This window comes from Oncorhynchus mykiss, chromosome 28 (assembly GCF_057628025.1).
Source record: "Oncorhynchus mykiss isolate SJ-2025 chromosome 28, ASM5762802v1, whole genome shotgun sequence".
NCBI classification, from domain to species: Eukaryota; Metazoa; Chordata; class Actinopteri; order Salmoniformes; family Salmonidae; genus Oncorhynchus; species Oncorhynchus mykiss.
This window is the reverse complement of record NC_143049.1, coordinates 23,064,129-23,080,922: the sequence shown is the minus strand read 5'-3', so window position 1 is coordinate 23,080,922 and position 16,794 is coordinate 23,064,129. Positions and strand designations below refer to the sequence as shown.

The following is a 16,794-nucleotide window of genomic DNA, read 5'->3' as shown; positions in this document are numbered from 1 at the left end:
GGTATTTTGTATAGGCCAGTGACACAAAATCTCAATTGAATCCATTTAAAATGTAGTCTTTAACACAAAAAAATTGGAAAAAGTAAAGGGGTGTGAATGCTTTCTCTAGGCACTGTCAATATCTAACCTTTGCAGATTTTTACAGACTGAATTTTGTGAAAAGTATATACAGTACCAGTCAAAAGTTTGGACACACCTACTCATTCAAGGGTTTTTCTTTATTTTTGCTAATTTCTACGTTGTAGAATAATAGTGAAGTCATCAACACTATTAAATAACACATGTGGAATCATGTAGTAACCAGAACATTGTTAAACAAATCAAAATACATTTTATATTTGAGGTTCTTCATTTGCCTTGATGAAAGCTTTGCACACTCTTGGCATTCTCTCAACCAGCTTCATGACCTGTAATGCATTTCAATTAACAGGTGTGCCTTGTTAAAAGTTAATTTATGGATTTTTTTCCCTTCTGAATGTGTTTGAGCCAATCAGTTGTGTTGTAACAAGGTAGGGGTGGTATACAGAAGATTGCTCTATTTGATAAAAGACCAAGTCCATATTATGGCAAAAACAGCTCAAATAAGCAAAGAGAAACGACAGTCCATCCCTACTTTAAGACATGAAGGTCAGTCAATGCGATTCATTTCAAGAACTTTGAAAGTTTCTTCAAGTGCAGTCGCAAAAAACATCAAGCACTATAATGAAACTGGCTCTCTTGAGGACCGCCACAGGAAAGGAAGACCCAGTTACCTCTGCTGCAGAGGATAAGTTCATTAGTTACCAGCCTCAGAAATTGCAGTCCAAATAAATGCTTCACAGAGTTCAAGGCAAAGGGGGGCTACTTTAAAGAATCTAAAATATATTTGGATTTGTTTAACACTTTTTTAGTTACTACATTGTATTCACAATTATTCTACAATGTAGAAAATAGTACAAATAAAGAAAAACCCTTGAATGAGTAGGTATGTCCAAACTTTTGACTGGTACTGTATGTATACCAAATAATAAAAAGTCAATTACATACTTCACAAAAACACAATACTGTCCTAGATGTAAGTACAAAACCTGATATAAATGATTTTATACATTTTGTTGCATCTCCTATTTTATTGGTGTGGGTGCATTCATTCAATGCAGGCAGGGTTCACCTTCGCAGCTTTAACGCACTACTCCTGCGTAGTAGGGGGCAGTAATGAATCTTTGCCAGGAATGTGGGTTCGTTTTGTGTCAGACATCTGAGTAACCGAGGAGATCCAGGAGATGGTTTCTAATTCCCTGAACGTAGACAGACAGCGGTGAAGATTGTATAATTCTTGTAACTTTGTTATGGTCGACTTGTTGACAAAAGCTTACAATTGAATCTAAAGAAGTTAGCTAACAGCGAGCCTGTGTGTATTCGTACATTGTTATTTTATCTTAGCTCACTAGCACATTAGCTGGTAAGCTAACATTAGCTAGCTAGCAAGCTAACTAACTAAATAGCTGAGCCCGGATGCGGTGAACTACAACAAGACAAGTCTTTGGCCTTGGAAGAGTTGGGCATCAGGCTTGAATTATGTCAAGCAACCGTCAACAGCAAACTGGCGGTGGAACGGGGCCTGGGACAAGTAGCAGCAGTACCGGTGGCACTACCAATGCTAACGGTGCTACCAGCGTAGGCGGTAACGTCAGTACGAATGTGAACAATTCTTCAAATGTTGTGCCCTCACGGACTCTGGCTACAACTGGCGATGGGTTGCTCGTACCTGCAGCGGCTGTCCAGTCTCCAATAAGCTTAGCCACACTTAGCAGACCCAGTTCATCCTCTTCTGGCACCAGCAGAAAACGTCCTCTCCACCAAGCACCTCTCTACAATGGTCTCTTGAATTCCTACGAAGATAAAAGCAACGATTTTGTGTGGTGAGTTTTCCTGCAAAATGCTAGCTACTTTGCGAACTTGTTTAGCTAATTAGCTTGCTGACTGGGTTGCTAATTATATGTCGCTCGCTAGCTCAATTTGAGTCCATTCTTGTTTACAATGTCCGTTTGGCAGCTAGCTAGCCCGGTAGCAACAAAAGCTCAGAAATGCATATCATTAAACCAGACTCATTGGTTATTCGCACTTATTTATTCTCACTTCAATAGTAGAACACTGTCAAAGCAAAGTAAGGTTAATTTTTCTAATTAACCAAATTATGTTGCATTGCATTTTTCTTTTCAGCCCGATCTGTTTTGAAATGATTGAGGAGGCACACATGACAAAATGTGGACACAGTTTCTGGTAAGCAAACTTGATGACATTGGCAAGGCTACAGTACACCCATTTAATTTCTATAGCTTTTAGTACCATTCATCAATATTAACTAGTTCCTTTGGTAACCTCCACCAATGCATCAATAATTTTTCCCAATGCTGGTTTTCCCATTTTATTTCTGTGTTCAGCTACAAGTGCATTCGCCAGAGTTTGGAGGACAGCAATAGGTGCCCAAAATGTAACTACATCATTGACAACGTGGATCAGCTCTATCCAAACTTTCTTGGTAGGTTTGTCTGTTGATATAGATTAGGTTTGAAAACAATGTCCTACATATGTTGGTGGCTGTGGTGTAGCTAGCTTCCCAACAGTCTTGTCACCGGCTTTGTCCCAAATGGCAAACTATTCCATATTTGGTGCACTATTTTTGTATGGGCCCTGGTCAAAAGTAATCTTTGAACTTTTCCAATACATCACTCCTCCTCAGTAGTAATTCTAACTCTTGTTTTGATTTGTTACAGTCAATGAACTCATTCTCAAACAAAAACAGAGATCAGATGAAAAACGTCTGAAGATGGACCATCCGGTAAGTGCTTCAGCTGATCAGGTTTCCTACACACACACTTGCACAAGAAACCAGACCTGGGTCAAAAGTTACTACAAAATGCAGACAACATTATGGGCCAGTTTCTCAGACACAGATTTAGCCTGGTCTTCAATTTAAAAGCAAGCTCAATGGAGACTCTTCATTGAAAAAGCTTCATAGTCCATGATTCTGCTTAGTCTGTCCAGGAAACTGCCATTAACTTTACCCTAGCAATTGTTGTTGGTGTGTATGAGGTCTAATAGTGAAGGAACCCAACAGTTAACCCAATATCCCAAAAGTACCTGCCTAATTGTATATTTCTCCTGTTTTTAGAATGGGTCAAGATGGCAAGTGTTTCAAGACGTCCTGGGCACAGACCAAGAAAACCTAGATCTTGCTAATGTCAACTTGATGCTGGAACTCCTTGTACAGAAAAAGAAACAGCTGGAAGCGGTATGCATATTTTGTTTAAGCACTATATATTTAACCAGCAGAAAATGAATGGTGGGCGGACAGCGGGACACTCACCCAATGTTAACTTTTATGCCTTTCCCTAACCTTTACCATAACCTCGCTGAAACTATACCACATTAACCATAACATAACCCCTTATCGAACCCAGGTGTGCATGCTCATGCAGCGACCAGCAGCAAGGTATTTTTTCTCATGCGCTGGGACAAATAAAGTTGAAACTTGAACCCCCCCCCCCCCCCAAAAAAAAAACTGCAGATCAAATACACTTTCTTTTGTTTATTCATAACATTAAATTTAATTAATCCTATTAAGTGACTTTGTAGTCATACCTTGATTGACCATTAACTCTGTATGTTTATTCCCATAGGAATCACAAGCTGCTCAACGTCAGATCTTAATGGAATTCCTCAAAGAAGCAAGAAGAAATAAAAGAGAGGTGTGCCCCATATCTTTTTTGGATCTCATCTCATGTTTCAATATTTACTTACAGTAGTAATCTATGTTAGGAAATAACCATTAGTTATTGAGTGACATTGTGTCTTACCATTCAGCAACTGGAGCAGTTGCAGAAGGAGCTAAACTTTTTGGAGGAGGATATCAAGCGTGTTGAGGTAAAATAATATACATAGCTAGCTATCCTAACATTTCTGTCCTCCTGAAATGGATTAGAAGTCAGAGGTCTGGTTTCCCTGACACAGATTAAGCCTAGTCCTGGACAAAAACTCTGTCCCTGAAAAACCACCCCAGAATGTTCAGAAATGCAGGTAAAGTCTGTTGAGGAGTTTTCTTTTTTAAACTAAATACATTGTGCATTTTCTAGGAAATGAGTGGACTGTACTCACCAATGAGTGACATGGATCGTAACTTGGACAGCACTGTGCCCAATTTCGAGGCTCCCTCACCTGCACCTAGGTAAAATAAAATATGTCCTGTTCTTTAGTTGGTCTTGTGAAAGGACCAAAGTAATTATCTGACTCAGAATATACATTTGGGATCTTTGTATGAATTTCCTTTAAACGTTGTGAAAAGGTTGAGCTTTTACAGGAGACACTGATATATATTTACGGTAACGAACCAATTCTTGCCTTTACAGTAGTCTTATGGATTCGACAGAGTATCCGAGTCAACCACCAGGTTTTGGTGGAACTTCCCAGGTAAGTCTGACCCACTTTAGTTTTCTGAGCCATAGGTTGCATCCCTGTTCTCCACTTTTCTAGTCATGGATTTAAAAGCATAGGATTGGTGTAAGCATTGGGTGGTGTGTTGTTTAATCCATGCAAGAAAGTGTGTGAGTTTACACTTTGGGAGAAGGTTGGAGAATCGAGACACAGCCATTGTGAATCATTGATGTTGGTGGTTCAGGTTCACATTTTGCAGATGCATGTGTTTAGTGTCTGTCTGTCTTTTCTATTTTACCAAAGGGTAAGAGGCAAACGTGGTACAACAGTACTCTGGCTTCACGTAGAAAGAGGCTCACAGCGCACTTTGAAGATCTGGAGCAATGCTACTTCTCTAACCGGATGACCCGATTAACAGGTACCCTCTAGGTTTACGTCGACTTTTACTTAAAAGGCTTCTCTGGGTAAAGTAATGTCCTTGTATTCCAAAAGAGTGATGGCATCTTCCACAAATGACCGTAACAACAACCCTCTAGGTTGAACTTTTAGCTGACTGAGCTGCATTATCTTGCAGAATCTATTTTAGGCTTGAGGCTCCTGCCCTCTGGCTAACTTGCATGGAGCTCGCAAGACATAATGACGAATATGATAATAAACAACTAAAACATGGTTTACTTTCTAATGGTGTTCAGGGTTAGATATTTATTGTTTGTCATGTCTTGTTTTAGATGACAGCAGGAACCTAAATCAACTGGATGATTTCATGGAGTGTCTCTCAAAGTTCACACGGTACAACTCTGTGCGGCCGTTGGCGACCCTGTCTTATGCTAGTGATCTCTACAACGGCTCCAGTATTGTCTCTAGGTAATGTCAACCCTCAAATGTCAAACACAAAGCATTTGATGGCTTAGCTAATTATACTGAACAAAAATATAAATGCAACATGTAAAGTGTTGGTCCCATGTTTCATGAACAAACAAAGGAAAATATCTGGGATTTTTTTACGCACATAAAAGCTTATTTCTCAAATGTTACGCACACATATGTTTACATCCCTGTTGGTGATCATATCATCTTTGCCAAGATAATCCATCAAGTTTTGAGGGAGCGTGCAGTTGGTATGCTGACTGCAGGAATGTCCACCAGAGCTGATGCCAGAGATTTAAATGTTAATTTATCTACCATAAGCTGCCTCCAACGTCGTTTTAGAGAATTTGTCGGTACAACCGCAGGCCACGTGTAACCACGCCAGCCCAGGACCGCCATATCCGGCTTCTTCTCCTGCGGGATTGTCTGAGGAGGGGGAGTGCAAAGGAGTATTTCTATCTGTAATAAACCCCTTCTGTGGGGAAAAACTCATTCTGATTGGGTGGGCCTGGCTCCCAAATGGGAGATCCATAGATTAGGACCTAATGAATTTATTTAAATGGACTGATTTATTTCTATGAACTGTAACTCAGTAAAATCTTTGAAATTGTTGCATGTTGCGTTTATTTTTTTGTTAGATTTAGCACCATCCTAATGGTTAGTATCCAATTTGACCTACAGAGAGCGCTCTTGTATCACAATACATCTTCCATTTGCTACCAGAGTGTAGCCGAAGGCCCCACGGTGTCTGTTGCTAGCTTTCTCTTATCTATCTCTATGGAAAAGTACTAATGCAATCTGATGGGAGACTTAGTGTGGTTCACAGTTGGCGCCTCATTCCCTATATAGTGCTGGTCAAAAGTAGTGCACTCTATAGGGAATAGGGGGCCATTTAAGATGCTACCATGCTTCTTATGAAATAATGCATAATTGCACGCAACTGAATTCACCATTGTTACTTGTTTGATGCAACTTCTTATTGGCTGTTGAGGTTGTTTTGCGCTCTTGTCTCTGCAGCATTGAATTTGATCGTGACTGTGATTACTTTGCCATCGCTGGCGTCACCAAGAAAATCAAGGTGTTTGAGTATGGAACAGTGATCCAGGATGCTGTGGACATTCATTACCCTGTCAATGAAATGACGTGCAACTCCAAAATCAGGTGACCTTTCAACCTGTCTTTAATGTTGAGAATTACCATCTCTGTATTACAATAGAAATGACACACTTAAACAATGTTCATTACCTTAGTGGGTTCCCTATTCTGGGTATTGTTTAAAATGTTGTTCTAGATTTTATGGATCTAGGATATTCATTAATCCTCATAGAAACATGGAAGAACAGGTCTCGGCTCTTACATCCCCATGTGTTTTGTATTTCAGCTGTATCAGCTGGAGCAGCTACCACAAGAATCTGTTGGCTAGCAGCGACTACGAGGGAACAGTCATCCTGTGGGATGGTTTCACTGGCCAAAGGTCAAAGGTCTATCAGGTATGCACCTGGCTCGCTCATTCCCAGAGGTTTCCCCCTTTCAAATACAACTACTCTAATACAATGGAACAAACAAACCACAGCTGTGGAGATTGTTGCTGCTAAGGCCTCCTACTATACCCAGAAGCTTTTACCTTTGTTTGATTTTCTTTGGACACTACACTCAATCCGTTACTAAATGGAAACAGACACTTTTGCAGATGTACTGTATGAAATACATATTTCATCCAATCTGTCTTCAAAGTAAACCTTTGCTAAAGTATGTACCCCAGTATTCTTGGGCTAGTGAGATTTTAGCTGTGGTGGAATTTACACTGCTCTATAGAAGGAAATCTATTCCGTTATAAAAGTCAGTTATGTTTGTTTCACACCTGTGATGTTCCTCCAGGAGCATGAGAAAAGATGTTGGAGTGTCGATTTCAACCTCATGGATCCCAAGCTTCTAGCCTCTGGTTCTGATGATGCGAAAGGTAATGTTGAAGCGATGCAGTTGTTTGTTTGCACTTCCTAATAAACAAGATGCCTGCTGGGTTTAAAGGGAACATATTGCTAGTCTCAACATCTCTGGTGTTTTGTTATTGATCTAGGATTGCACCTGGTTTTTGTTTCTTTCAGTGAAGTTATGGTCTACCAACCTTGACAATTCAGTCGCCAGCATTGAGGCCAAAGCAAATGTGTGCTGTGTAAAGTTCAGTCCGACATCGAGGTATCACCTTGCTTTTGGATGTGCGGGTAGGTTGATCTGTGATGCTACTTCTTCTTCCAAACCTCTTCCAAGGTCTTGATTTGGGTGAAGGATGAGTTGAAACATGCATTGCACTTCGTAAAAAAATGCTTTGAAGATTTTACTACTGTAATTTTGTGTTTTTCTCCCAGACCACTGTGTCCACTACTACGACCTCCGCAACACTAAACAGCCCATCATGGTGTTCAAAGGCCACAGGAAAGCTGTGTCCTATGCTAAGTTTGTCAACGGAGAGGAAATTGTATCTGCGTAAGTCAACTCAATCAAATTACGATCAGAGATGTCACACTTTACATTTGACCATATTGTAAATGTTCCCCAAAATGTCACAGCATTTTCCTATTAGATCCCTGATATGATAATTACTACCATATTTGGTAGTCGTATTGCATGTTCTGCTGACATAGTTACTCTTCTGTATCACACAGCTCAACAGACAGCCAGCTAAAGCTGTGGAATGTAAACAAGCCCCACTGCTTGCGCTCATTCAAGGGCCACATCAATGAGAAGAACTTTGTTGGCCTTGCCTCCAATGGGGACTATGTTGCGTGTGGTAAGTGGGACCTCATTGGCAGCATGCTGTGTGGTGCTGGAAAAGTCCTTCAGTGGATGTGAAAATGCTTTTACTCAGATTGACACAATCAGATTGACATTCGTATATGGCTTCAGATTTAATGTGTTTGGGGACAGTCTATTGATTGACCAGTTGTGGATGTGTTCAGTTTAAGAATGCATTTTGGGTGCTTTCAAATGTAGTGAGTACTTTGATATGATATGGTACTAAATGATCTGATAAACTGCCAGATTTTGGAGTTCAATCATTCTTCTCTCTGCAGGAAGTGAGAACAACTCACTTTATCTCTACTACAAGGGGCTGTCCAAGACACTGCTGACATTCAAGTTTGACACTGTGAAGAGTGTGTTGGATAAAGACAAGAAAGAGGATGACACCAACGAGTTTGTCAGTGCCGTATGCTGGAGAGCTATGCCTGACGGGGTGAGTGTGAGAACTGTGTCAGTCAGATCAGTGGGGATTCATGTCTGATATCCTCTTTATATGTCTGTGTTATGGTTACGCCTCTCGAAATGGCTGCAAACGAAATATTTTCTGACAACAAATGCCTCTCTTGTGACCTTAATAATGGTCCCAGTCTAGGGTCTATAAGAAACTAGGGCGTTCCTCCAGGCAGAAGGACACCACTGTCCAGTGGAGCATGTTATTACTCTCTCACACAAGGACAAGTAACTGCCACACAAGAATGGCTCAAAACACAAACAGTTTGGTCTAAGATAATGTTCATAATCCCACACGCATCAACCCGCCTACAATATCCATGGTTGGTAAATAGAAAAACACAGGGTTGAAATACCAAGTTAACCACCTTTTGGAAAAACCCTGATGAAGGCTATGGGTTGAAACGCGTTGGTTTCAACAATAATGAAGCATTTTAATAACGACCTCTCCAACAGTAGCTGAATTTCCACTTCAGTTTGCTCCTTAATTCATGGACCTTGTTTGGCGAGTGAGGTAGCAACATAGTTCCTTTCTCTTTGCATGGAATTTCAGCTAAAAAAAATGTTTTTAAATCCACCAAATGAGAAGTTAATACCAGATGATATCATTTGAATGTTATGGATACATTTATACAGACTCTTTAAGGCCACATTTGTCATTTTAGTAAAAGCATAATCAAGAAATTGAATAATAATGGTGTCAAATCAACCATGAGTACTAATTTAACCGTTGCATGGTTTGTGTCCTCTCTTGTAGGAGTCCAATGTGCTGATTGCTGCAAACAGTCAAGGAACAATCAAGGTTTGTTTTGTGATTGTATTTTACTCGGCCCAGTTTCCCAATAGTGATGAACTTAAGCTTACGAGTGTTGAAGACAGCTGAAGATATAACATGAGTTTCCCAAAACACCATGCAGAGAGAACGGTGACTGCATTAACATTTTTCATTTGAATTATCATTTTATAATACATTGCTTGTTTGTATAAATTGCAAAGACATTGGCAACATTTGTTAACTTGGTTCTGAAGTTATTGGCAGTCACAGAGAGATAGATAACAAAGAGATGGACCATCTCGGATATTTAACGATGCTCCTGCCAAGGTTCTTAGCCTTAAGATGCTTTTGGGAAACCGAGCCCTGGACTCTGCTAATGTATTTAGCATTGTCTTTCTCTGGTTTGGGAATTCAGGGGTTAAAGTTCTCCGTCACTACTACGGATTTCTGTCATATGGATTCTAGAGAGGTCGTTTTTGAGATCAGTGTCGATCCACAATAAACATATCTGGGGGGGGGGGTTTAGAGATGACACTGCCTAATACAGAATAACAAAATCTATTTCCTTTTTTGTACTCTAATGCTCCTCTTTGACATCACAACTTCCCATCAAACCAACACATGAATGCCCTACTTGAAGTTTGTCTAAAAAAACACTGTTTTGCTTTGCTCTTTAGTGTGTGTACTTTACTGTATGTGTACTTGGGTTATCACTTTTCACAAGTAAATTGTAAAAAATCACTGGAGGACGTCATTAAGTTGGTCATTGGATTTTTTTTGGAGTGGCTGCGTGAAGTATCAGGTTTTTCAGCCTAGGAAAAATGTAGGCTACATGGTTTATTCTTTCTGCTCACCTGTATTTTTCTTTCTCTGTAGGTACTTGAGCTTGTTTAAGGTCCATCAGATCTCATCAAAGCCTCTGGAAATTACGGCTCCATTTCTTTCATGGCCAGTGGAGATTGGAGCGTATAGTTTCTTGGTCGAATAGAAACTTTGCAATTCTAGATCTGAGGAGCTGACCAGATTGGGAGAATGAATAAAACCAAAGTCCTTTGATTTTAATGAGCAAGAATACTTTGGAAAATACTTTGTGTACATCATACACTAGGATTGTGGATGTATGTAATTCAGAATGAGATTGAGGGCTTTTCTGCACAAAAGTAGAAGATTAATCTTTTGAAAGCCTCTTTGAATAAAGTTAATGACAAATAGAACATCTCTTAACATGATTTGAAATTGAATGGAAATGTTCTTTTTAATAAACTTGTTAAGTGTATTTCATAAGAGGTACATCCTGCAAGAAGGCCAAAGCACAAGACAAAACAAAAATAAAATGCAAAATGACTCATTGTATGAATGCATTTTCAACCCAATGTATACATCTGTCATCCTTTTCAATAGTCTTTGGTTTACCCCTATGTTTAGACTGTTTGTTTCAAGCAATGGCAACATCTTTTAACTGGACTTGTTTCCATTCTGCAATCAAGCTTTCAGTGGCATGGCTTAGAGTCAAGAATTTTGAGTTTGAAAATGCAACGGAAGATTGACTAATGACTCAAACATTTCACTCATGTTACAGTATATTTTTATTTTGTCAGTGAACATGTATTTGATAATACAAATCCTGTCTCCAAAATACTTTCATTTTGTATTAAATCATGATACATGTTGCAACCAGAACACGTCCAACACATGAGATCAAGTGGATTTGCTAGAATGCCAAGATGTACCTATTTTCTGAGAAACAACCAAGAGATGTTCTGTATTTGTATACCTAAATAAATTATTTGCAGAGAACTTTGTCTTTGCATTGAGTTATTCTTTGTTTAAAAAGGAGGAACGTAAGACTGAAAGTCTAATGTTCCCTGACTTTCACAGTTGCATCTTGTCTTGATTACTTTATCTTCCCAATTTGTACGGGACCGCTTCCTTGAACAATCAAGTTAACAGTTATTTGCAGGGCTGTTTTCATTGTCACCTCTTGAGTTCCTGTATAATTATTATATACAGAAAATAATTTCATTTTCTTTTTCATCCTACTTTGACTCTAATTCATTATTTGTACTAGTTTAGTTATACCCCTCAATTCCCATGGCTTGTAACTTCAATTATTAACTGAGTGAGCAGCTTCTTTCTTTTGCTGGTATAAGAGTCAGCAACTGTCAGTTATCAGAAGGTGATTAACTTATGTAACACATGACTATCCCTTTTTTCAGATATTTTTCGATTTTTCCACCATTCCACTCCAGCACAGCTCCTTTAGCTCAATTTTCTCCCCATGCAGCACCATGGTAACAGCCACCCTCCTCTCTTACTGCAACCCTATAGAGTGGACTTACTGCAATCCTTTAAAGTGGACCGTGTGCCCGAAGATGCTCCTCAGGAGTCCTTCATGTAGCACTGCCTCTCTGTGGGTGAGCTTACAGCATCCCTCGGAGTCACAGCCTGAGAACATCATTATATTCCATCTTAGGGGGAGAAAATAGGACCCAGCTGTCAATCACACCATGAGGCATCTCTCTCTCATCTCTTTCTCAATTCAGCAGACTTTGTTGACATAAACTACTTACATTGTCAAAGTACACATACACTCAAAAGTATGTGGACACCCCTTCAAATGAGTGGATTCAGCTATTTCAGCCACACCTGTTGCTCAGGTGTATAAAATTGAGCGCAATCTTCTTAGACAAACATTGGCAGTAGAATGGCTTTACTGAAGAGTGTGGTGACTTTCAATGTGGCACCGTCATAGGATGCCACCTTTCCAACAAGTCATTTGTTTAAATTTCTGCCTTGCTAGAGATGCCCCGGTCAAATACAAGTGCTGTTATTGTGAAGTGGAAACATCTAGGAGCAACAATGGCTCAGCCGTGAAGAGGTAAACCACACAAGCTCACATAACGGGACTGCCGAGTGCGGAAGCGTGTAGTGAGTAAAAATTGTCTGTCCTCGGTTGCAACACTCACTACACGAGTTCCAAACTGCCTCTGAAAGCAATGTCAGCACAAGAACTGTTCGTCTGGAGCTTCATGAATTGGGCTTCCATTGCCAAGCAGCCGCACACAAGCATAAGATCACCATGCGCAATGCCAAGCGTCGGCTGGAGTGGTGGAAAGTTCGCCGACATTGGACTCTGGAGCAGTGGAAACGCGTTACCTGGAGTAATTAATCATGCCTCACCATCTGCCAGTCTGACAGAGGAATCTGGGTTTGGAGGATGCCAGGGGAACGCTACCTACCCGAATGCATAGTGCCAACTGTGAAGTTTGGTGGATGAGGAATAATGGTCTGGGGCTGTTTTTCATGGTTCGGGGTAGGCCCCTTAGTTTCAGTGAAGGATAATTTTAAAGCTGCAGCATACAAAGACATTCTAGACGATACTGTTGCTCCAAAATTGTGGCAAAAGTTTGGGGAAGGCCCTTTCCTGTTTCAGCATGACAATGCTGAAGGCCTAATCACCCAACATCAGTGCCCGACCTCACTAATGCTTTTGTGGCTGAATGGAAGCAAGTTCCTGCAGCAATGCTCCAGCATCTAGTGGAAAGCCTTCCCAGATGATTGGAGACTGTTATAGCAGCAAAGGGGGGACCAACTACATATTAATGCCCATGATTTTGGAATGACATGTTTGACGAGTAGGTGTCCACATACTTTTGGTAATGCATTGTATAGGAACAATGATGGGACCAACATCAATAAGGCATCAATAATAATAGTATATCAATAATAATAATACATGTAATCAATAGTAGTAGGCCACATGGCATGGTATGAAAGCCAGAACAAAATGGCAAATATTATTGACTTTACATTGTACATTTCACTAGTTGTCCCTCAGGTTGTGTCAGGAGGCATATTTTGGCTTTTCATCCAATAAATATTAAAAATGTTCTTAATCTTTTAGTTGAAAATTCTTTGTACTGAATAATAATTTTGAGAAAGAAAGATTCTCTTAGGTCTGATTATTTGTCCCAGTGTAATAGGAGATGCAGCTATGTTTCTACGTCTCCCCGGGGGCAGAGTGAGCACTGCCTGCCCTCTCTGGGTAACCAGGTTTGCCTGTGACGACCGGTCTCTATGGTCAGGCTGTGCTCACTTTATTTTTTATTTTCTTTATTTTTTATTTTATTTCACCTTTATTTAACTAGGCAAGTCAGTTAAAAACAAATTCTTATTTTCAATGACGGCCTAGGAACAGTGGGCTAACTGCCTGTTCAGGGGCAGAACAACAGATTTGTACCTTGTCACCTCGGGGGTTTGAACTTGCAACCTTCCAGTTACTAGTCCAACACTCTAACCACTAGGCTACCCTGCCGGAATTGGGTTTTGGGGGTGACTAGTGATATATACCTGCTGGAGCGTGTGCTACAGGTGGGTGCTGCTATGGTGACCAGTGAGCTGAGATAAGGCAGGGCTTTCCCTAGGAAAGACTTATAGATGACCTGGAGCCAGTGGGTTTGGCGACGAATATGAAGCGAGGGCCAGCCAACGAGAGCATACAGGTCGCAGTGATGGGTAGTATACGGGGCTTTGGTGACAAAACTGATGGCACTGTGATAGACTGCATCCAATTTTCTGAGTAGCATGTTTGAGGCTATTTCGTAAATGACATCGCCGAAGTCGAGGATCGGCAGGATAGTCAGTTTAAGAGGGTATGTTAAGCAGCATGAGTGAAGGATGCTTTGTTGCGAAATAGGAAGCCGATTCTAGATTTAATTTTGGATTGGATATGCTTAATGTGATTCTGGAAGGAGAGTTTACAGTCTAACCAGACACCTAGGTATATGTAGTTGTCCACATGTTCTTAGTAAGAACCGTCCAGAGTAGTGATGCTGGACAGTTGGGCAGGTGCGGGCAGCGATCGGTTGAATGCATTTAGCTTTACTTGCATTTAAGAGCAGTTGGAGTCCACTGAAGGAGAGTTGTATGGCATTGAAGCTAGTTAACACAGTGTCCAAAGAAGGACCAGAAGTATACAGAATGGTGTCATCTGCATAGAGGTGGATCAGAGAATCACCAGCAGCAAGAGAGACATCATTGATGTATACAGAGAAAAGAATCAGCCTGAGAATTGAACCATGTGGCACCATCATAGAGACTGCCAGAGGTCCTCTGATTTGACCCACTGAACTCTGTCTGAGAAGTAGTTGATGAACCAGGCGAGGCAGTAATGTGAGGCACCAAGGCTGTTGAGTCTGCTGATAAGAATGTGATGATTGACAGAGTCAAAAGCCTTGGCCAGGTCGTTGAATACAGCTGCACAATATTGTCTATTATCGATGGCGGATATGATATCATTTAGGACCTGGACCGTGGTTGAGGTGCACCCATGACCAGCTCGGATACCAGATTGCATAGCGGAGAAGGTACGGTGGGATTGGGATTGGCCGGTAATCTGTTTGTTAAATTGGCTTTCGAAGACCTTAGAAAGGCAGGGTAGGATAGATATAGGTCTGTAGCAGTTTGGGTCTACAGTGTCTCCCCCTTTGAAGAGGGGGATGGCCGCGGCAGCTTTCCAATCTTTGGGGAGCTCAGACTATACGAAAGAGAGGTTGAACAGGCTAGTAATAGGGGTTGCAACAATTTCGGCAGATAATTTTTAGAAAGAGAGGGTCCAGATTGTCTAGCCCGGCAGATTTGTAGGGGTTCAGATTTTGCAGCTCTTTCAGAAAATCAGCTATCTGGATTTGGGTGAAGGAGAAATGGGGGAGGCTTGGGCAAGTTGCTGTGGGGGGTGCAGGGCTGTTGCCCGGGGTAGGGGTAGCTAGGTGGAAAGCATGCCAGCCGTAGAAAAATGCTTATTGAAATTCTCAATTATAGTGGATTTATCGATGGTAACAGTGTTTCCTAGCCTCAGTGCAGTGGGCAGCTGGGAGGAGGTGCACTTATTCTCCATGGACTTTACAGTGTCCCAGAACTTTTGGGAGTTTGTCCTACAGGGTGCAATTTTCTGTTTGAAAAAAATATCCTTTGCTTTCCTAATTGCCTGTGTATAGGTTCCTAACTTTTCTGAAAAGTTGCATATCGCGGGGACTATTCGATGCTAATGCAGAACGCCACAGGATGTTTTTGTGCTGGTCAAGGGCAGTCAGGTGTGGAGTGAACCAAGGGCTATATCTGTTCCTAGTTCAATTTTTTTTGAATGGGGCATGCTTATTTAAGATGGTGAGGAAAGCACATTTAAAGAATAACCAGGCATGCACTACTGATGGAATGAGGTCAATATCCTTCCAGGATACCCGGGCCAGGTCGATTAGAATGGCCTGCTCACTGAAGTGTTTTAGGGAGCGTTTGACGGTGAAGGGTGGTCGTTTGACCGCAGTCCCATTACGGACGCAGGCAATGAGGCAGTGATCGTTGAGATCCTGGTTGAAGACAGCAGAGGTGTATTTGGAGGGCAGGTTGGTTAGGATAATATCTATGAGGGTGCCCGTGTTTACGGATTTGGGGTTGTACCTGGTAGGTTCATTGATACTTTGTGTGAGATTGAGGGCATCACGCTTAGATTGTAGGATGGCCAGGGTGTTAAGCATGTCCCAGTTTAGGTCACCTAACAGTACGAGCTCTGAAGATAGATGGGGGGCAATCAATTCACATATGGTGTCTAGGGCACAGCTGGGGGCAGAAGGTGGTCGATAGCAAGCGGCAACGGTGAGAGACTTGTGAGACTTGTCTCAACGGTGAGAGAATTGTTTGGGCACAGACCTGGATAGTAAAACAGAACTCTGCAGGCTATCTCTCCTTTGGCAGTTATATCTTGTCGGAAAATGTAGTTACGATTGGTCATTTCAGGATTTTTGGTGGCCTTCCTAAACCAGGATTCAGACACTGCTAGGACATCCGGGTTGGCAGAGTGTGCTAATGCAGTGAATAAAACAAACTTAGAGAGGAGGCTTCTAATGTTAACATGCATGAAACCAAGGCTTTTACATATGTTACATAAGTTAACAAATGAGATTGCCTGGGGAATGGGAGTGGAGCTAGGCACTGCAGGGCCTGGATTAACCTCTACATCACCAGAGGAACAGAGGAGGAGTAGGGTAAGGGTACGGCTAAAGGCTTTAAGAACTGGTTGTCTAGTACGTTCGGAACAGAGAGTAAAAGGAGCAGGTTTCTGGGCGCGGTAGAATAGATTCAAGGCATAATGTACAGACAAAGGCATGGTAGGATGTGAATATAGTGGCGGTAAACCTAGGCATTGAGTGATGATGAGAGAAGTATTGTCTCTAGAGACACTATTTAAACCAGGTGAGGTCACCGCTTGTGTGGGAGGTGGAACAAAAGGGTTAGCTGAGGAATATTGAGCAGGGTTCTACAGTGAAAAAAGAAAATAATCACTAACCAAAATATCAATGGACAAGGCATATTGACATTAGGGAGAGGCATGCGTAGCTGAGTGATCATAGGGTCCAGTGAGTAGCTAGGTGGGCTGGAGACACTGCAATTCAGACAGCTAGCGGGCTGGGGATAGCAGGCTAGCAGAAGGGCCT

At 41.4% G+C, this 16,794-nt stretch overlaps 1 protein-coding gene across 2 annotated transcripts; it reads left to right on the top strand.

The window, feature by feature from the left end:
* The first annotated feature begins 1,124 nt into the window (after window positions 1-1,124).
* Window positions 1,125-11,101, top strand: cop1 (COP1 E3 ubiquitin ligase). 2 transcript variants are annotated; one of them, XM_021589508.3, is made up of 20 exons: window positions 1,125-1,901; window positions 2,203-2,262; window positions 2,424-2,521; window positions 2,757-2,821; window positions 3,155-3,274; window positions 3,663-3,731; window positions 3,847-3,906; window positions 4,116-4,207; window positions 4,389-4,449; window positions 4,717-4,831; window positions 5,142-5,277; window positions 6,298-6,441; window positions 6,662-6,770; window positions 7,159-7,240; window positions 7,386-7,502; window positions 7,647-7,764; window positions 7,944-8,068; window positions 8,352-8,512; window positions 9,287-9,331; window positions 10,181-11,101. In XM_021589508.3, the coding sequence occupies exons 1-20, from the start codon at window positions 1,558-1,560 to the stop codon at window positions 10,196-10,198; spliced, it is 2,139 nt and encodes a 712-aa protein (XP_021445183.2). In that variant the 5' UTR covers window positions 1,125-1,557; the 3' UTR covers window positions 10,199-11,101. The 2 variants fall into 2 exon arrangements, with proteins under 2 accessions (XP_021445183.2, XP_021445184.2); XM_021589509.3 differs by having other exon boundaries at window positions 1,175-1,901; window positions 7,162-7,240.
* Window positions 11,102-16,794: the final 5,693 nt, after the last annotated feature.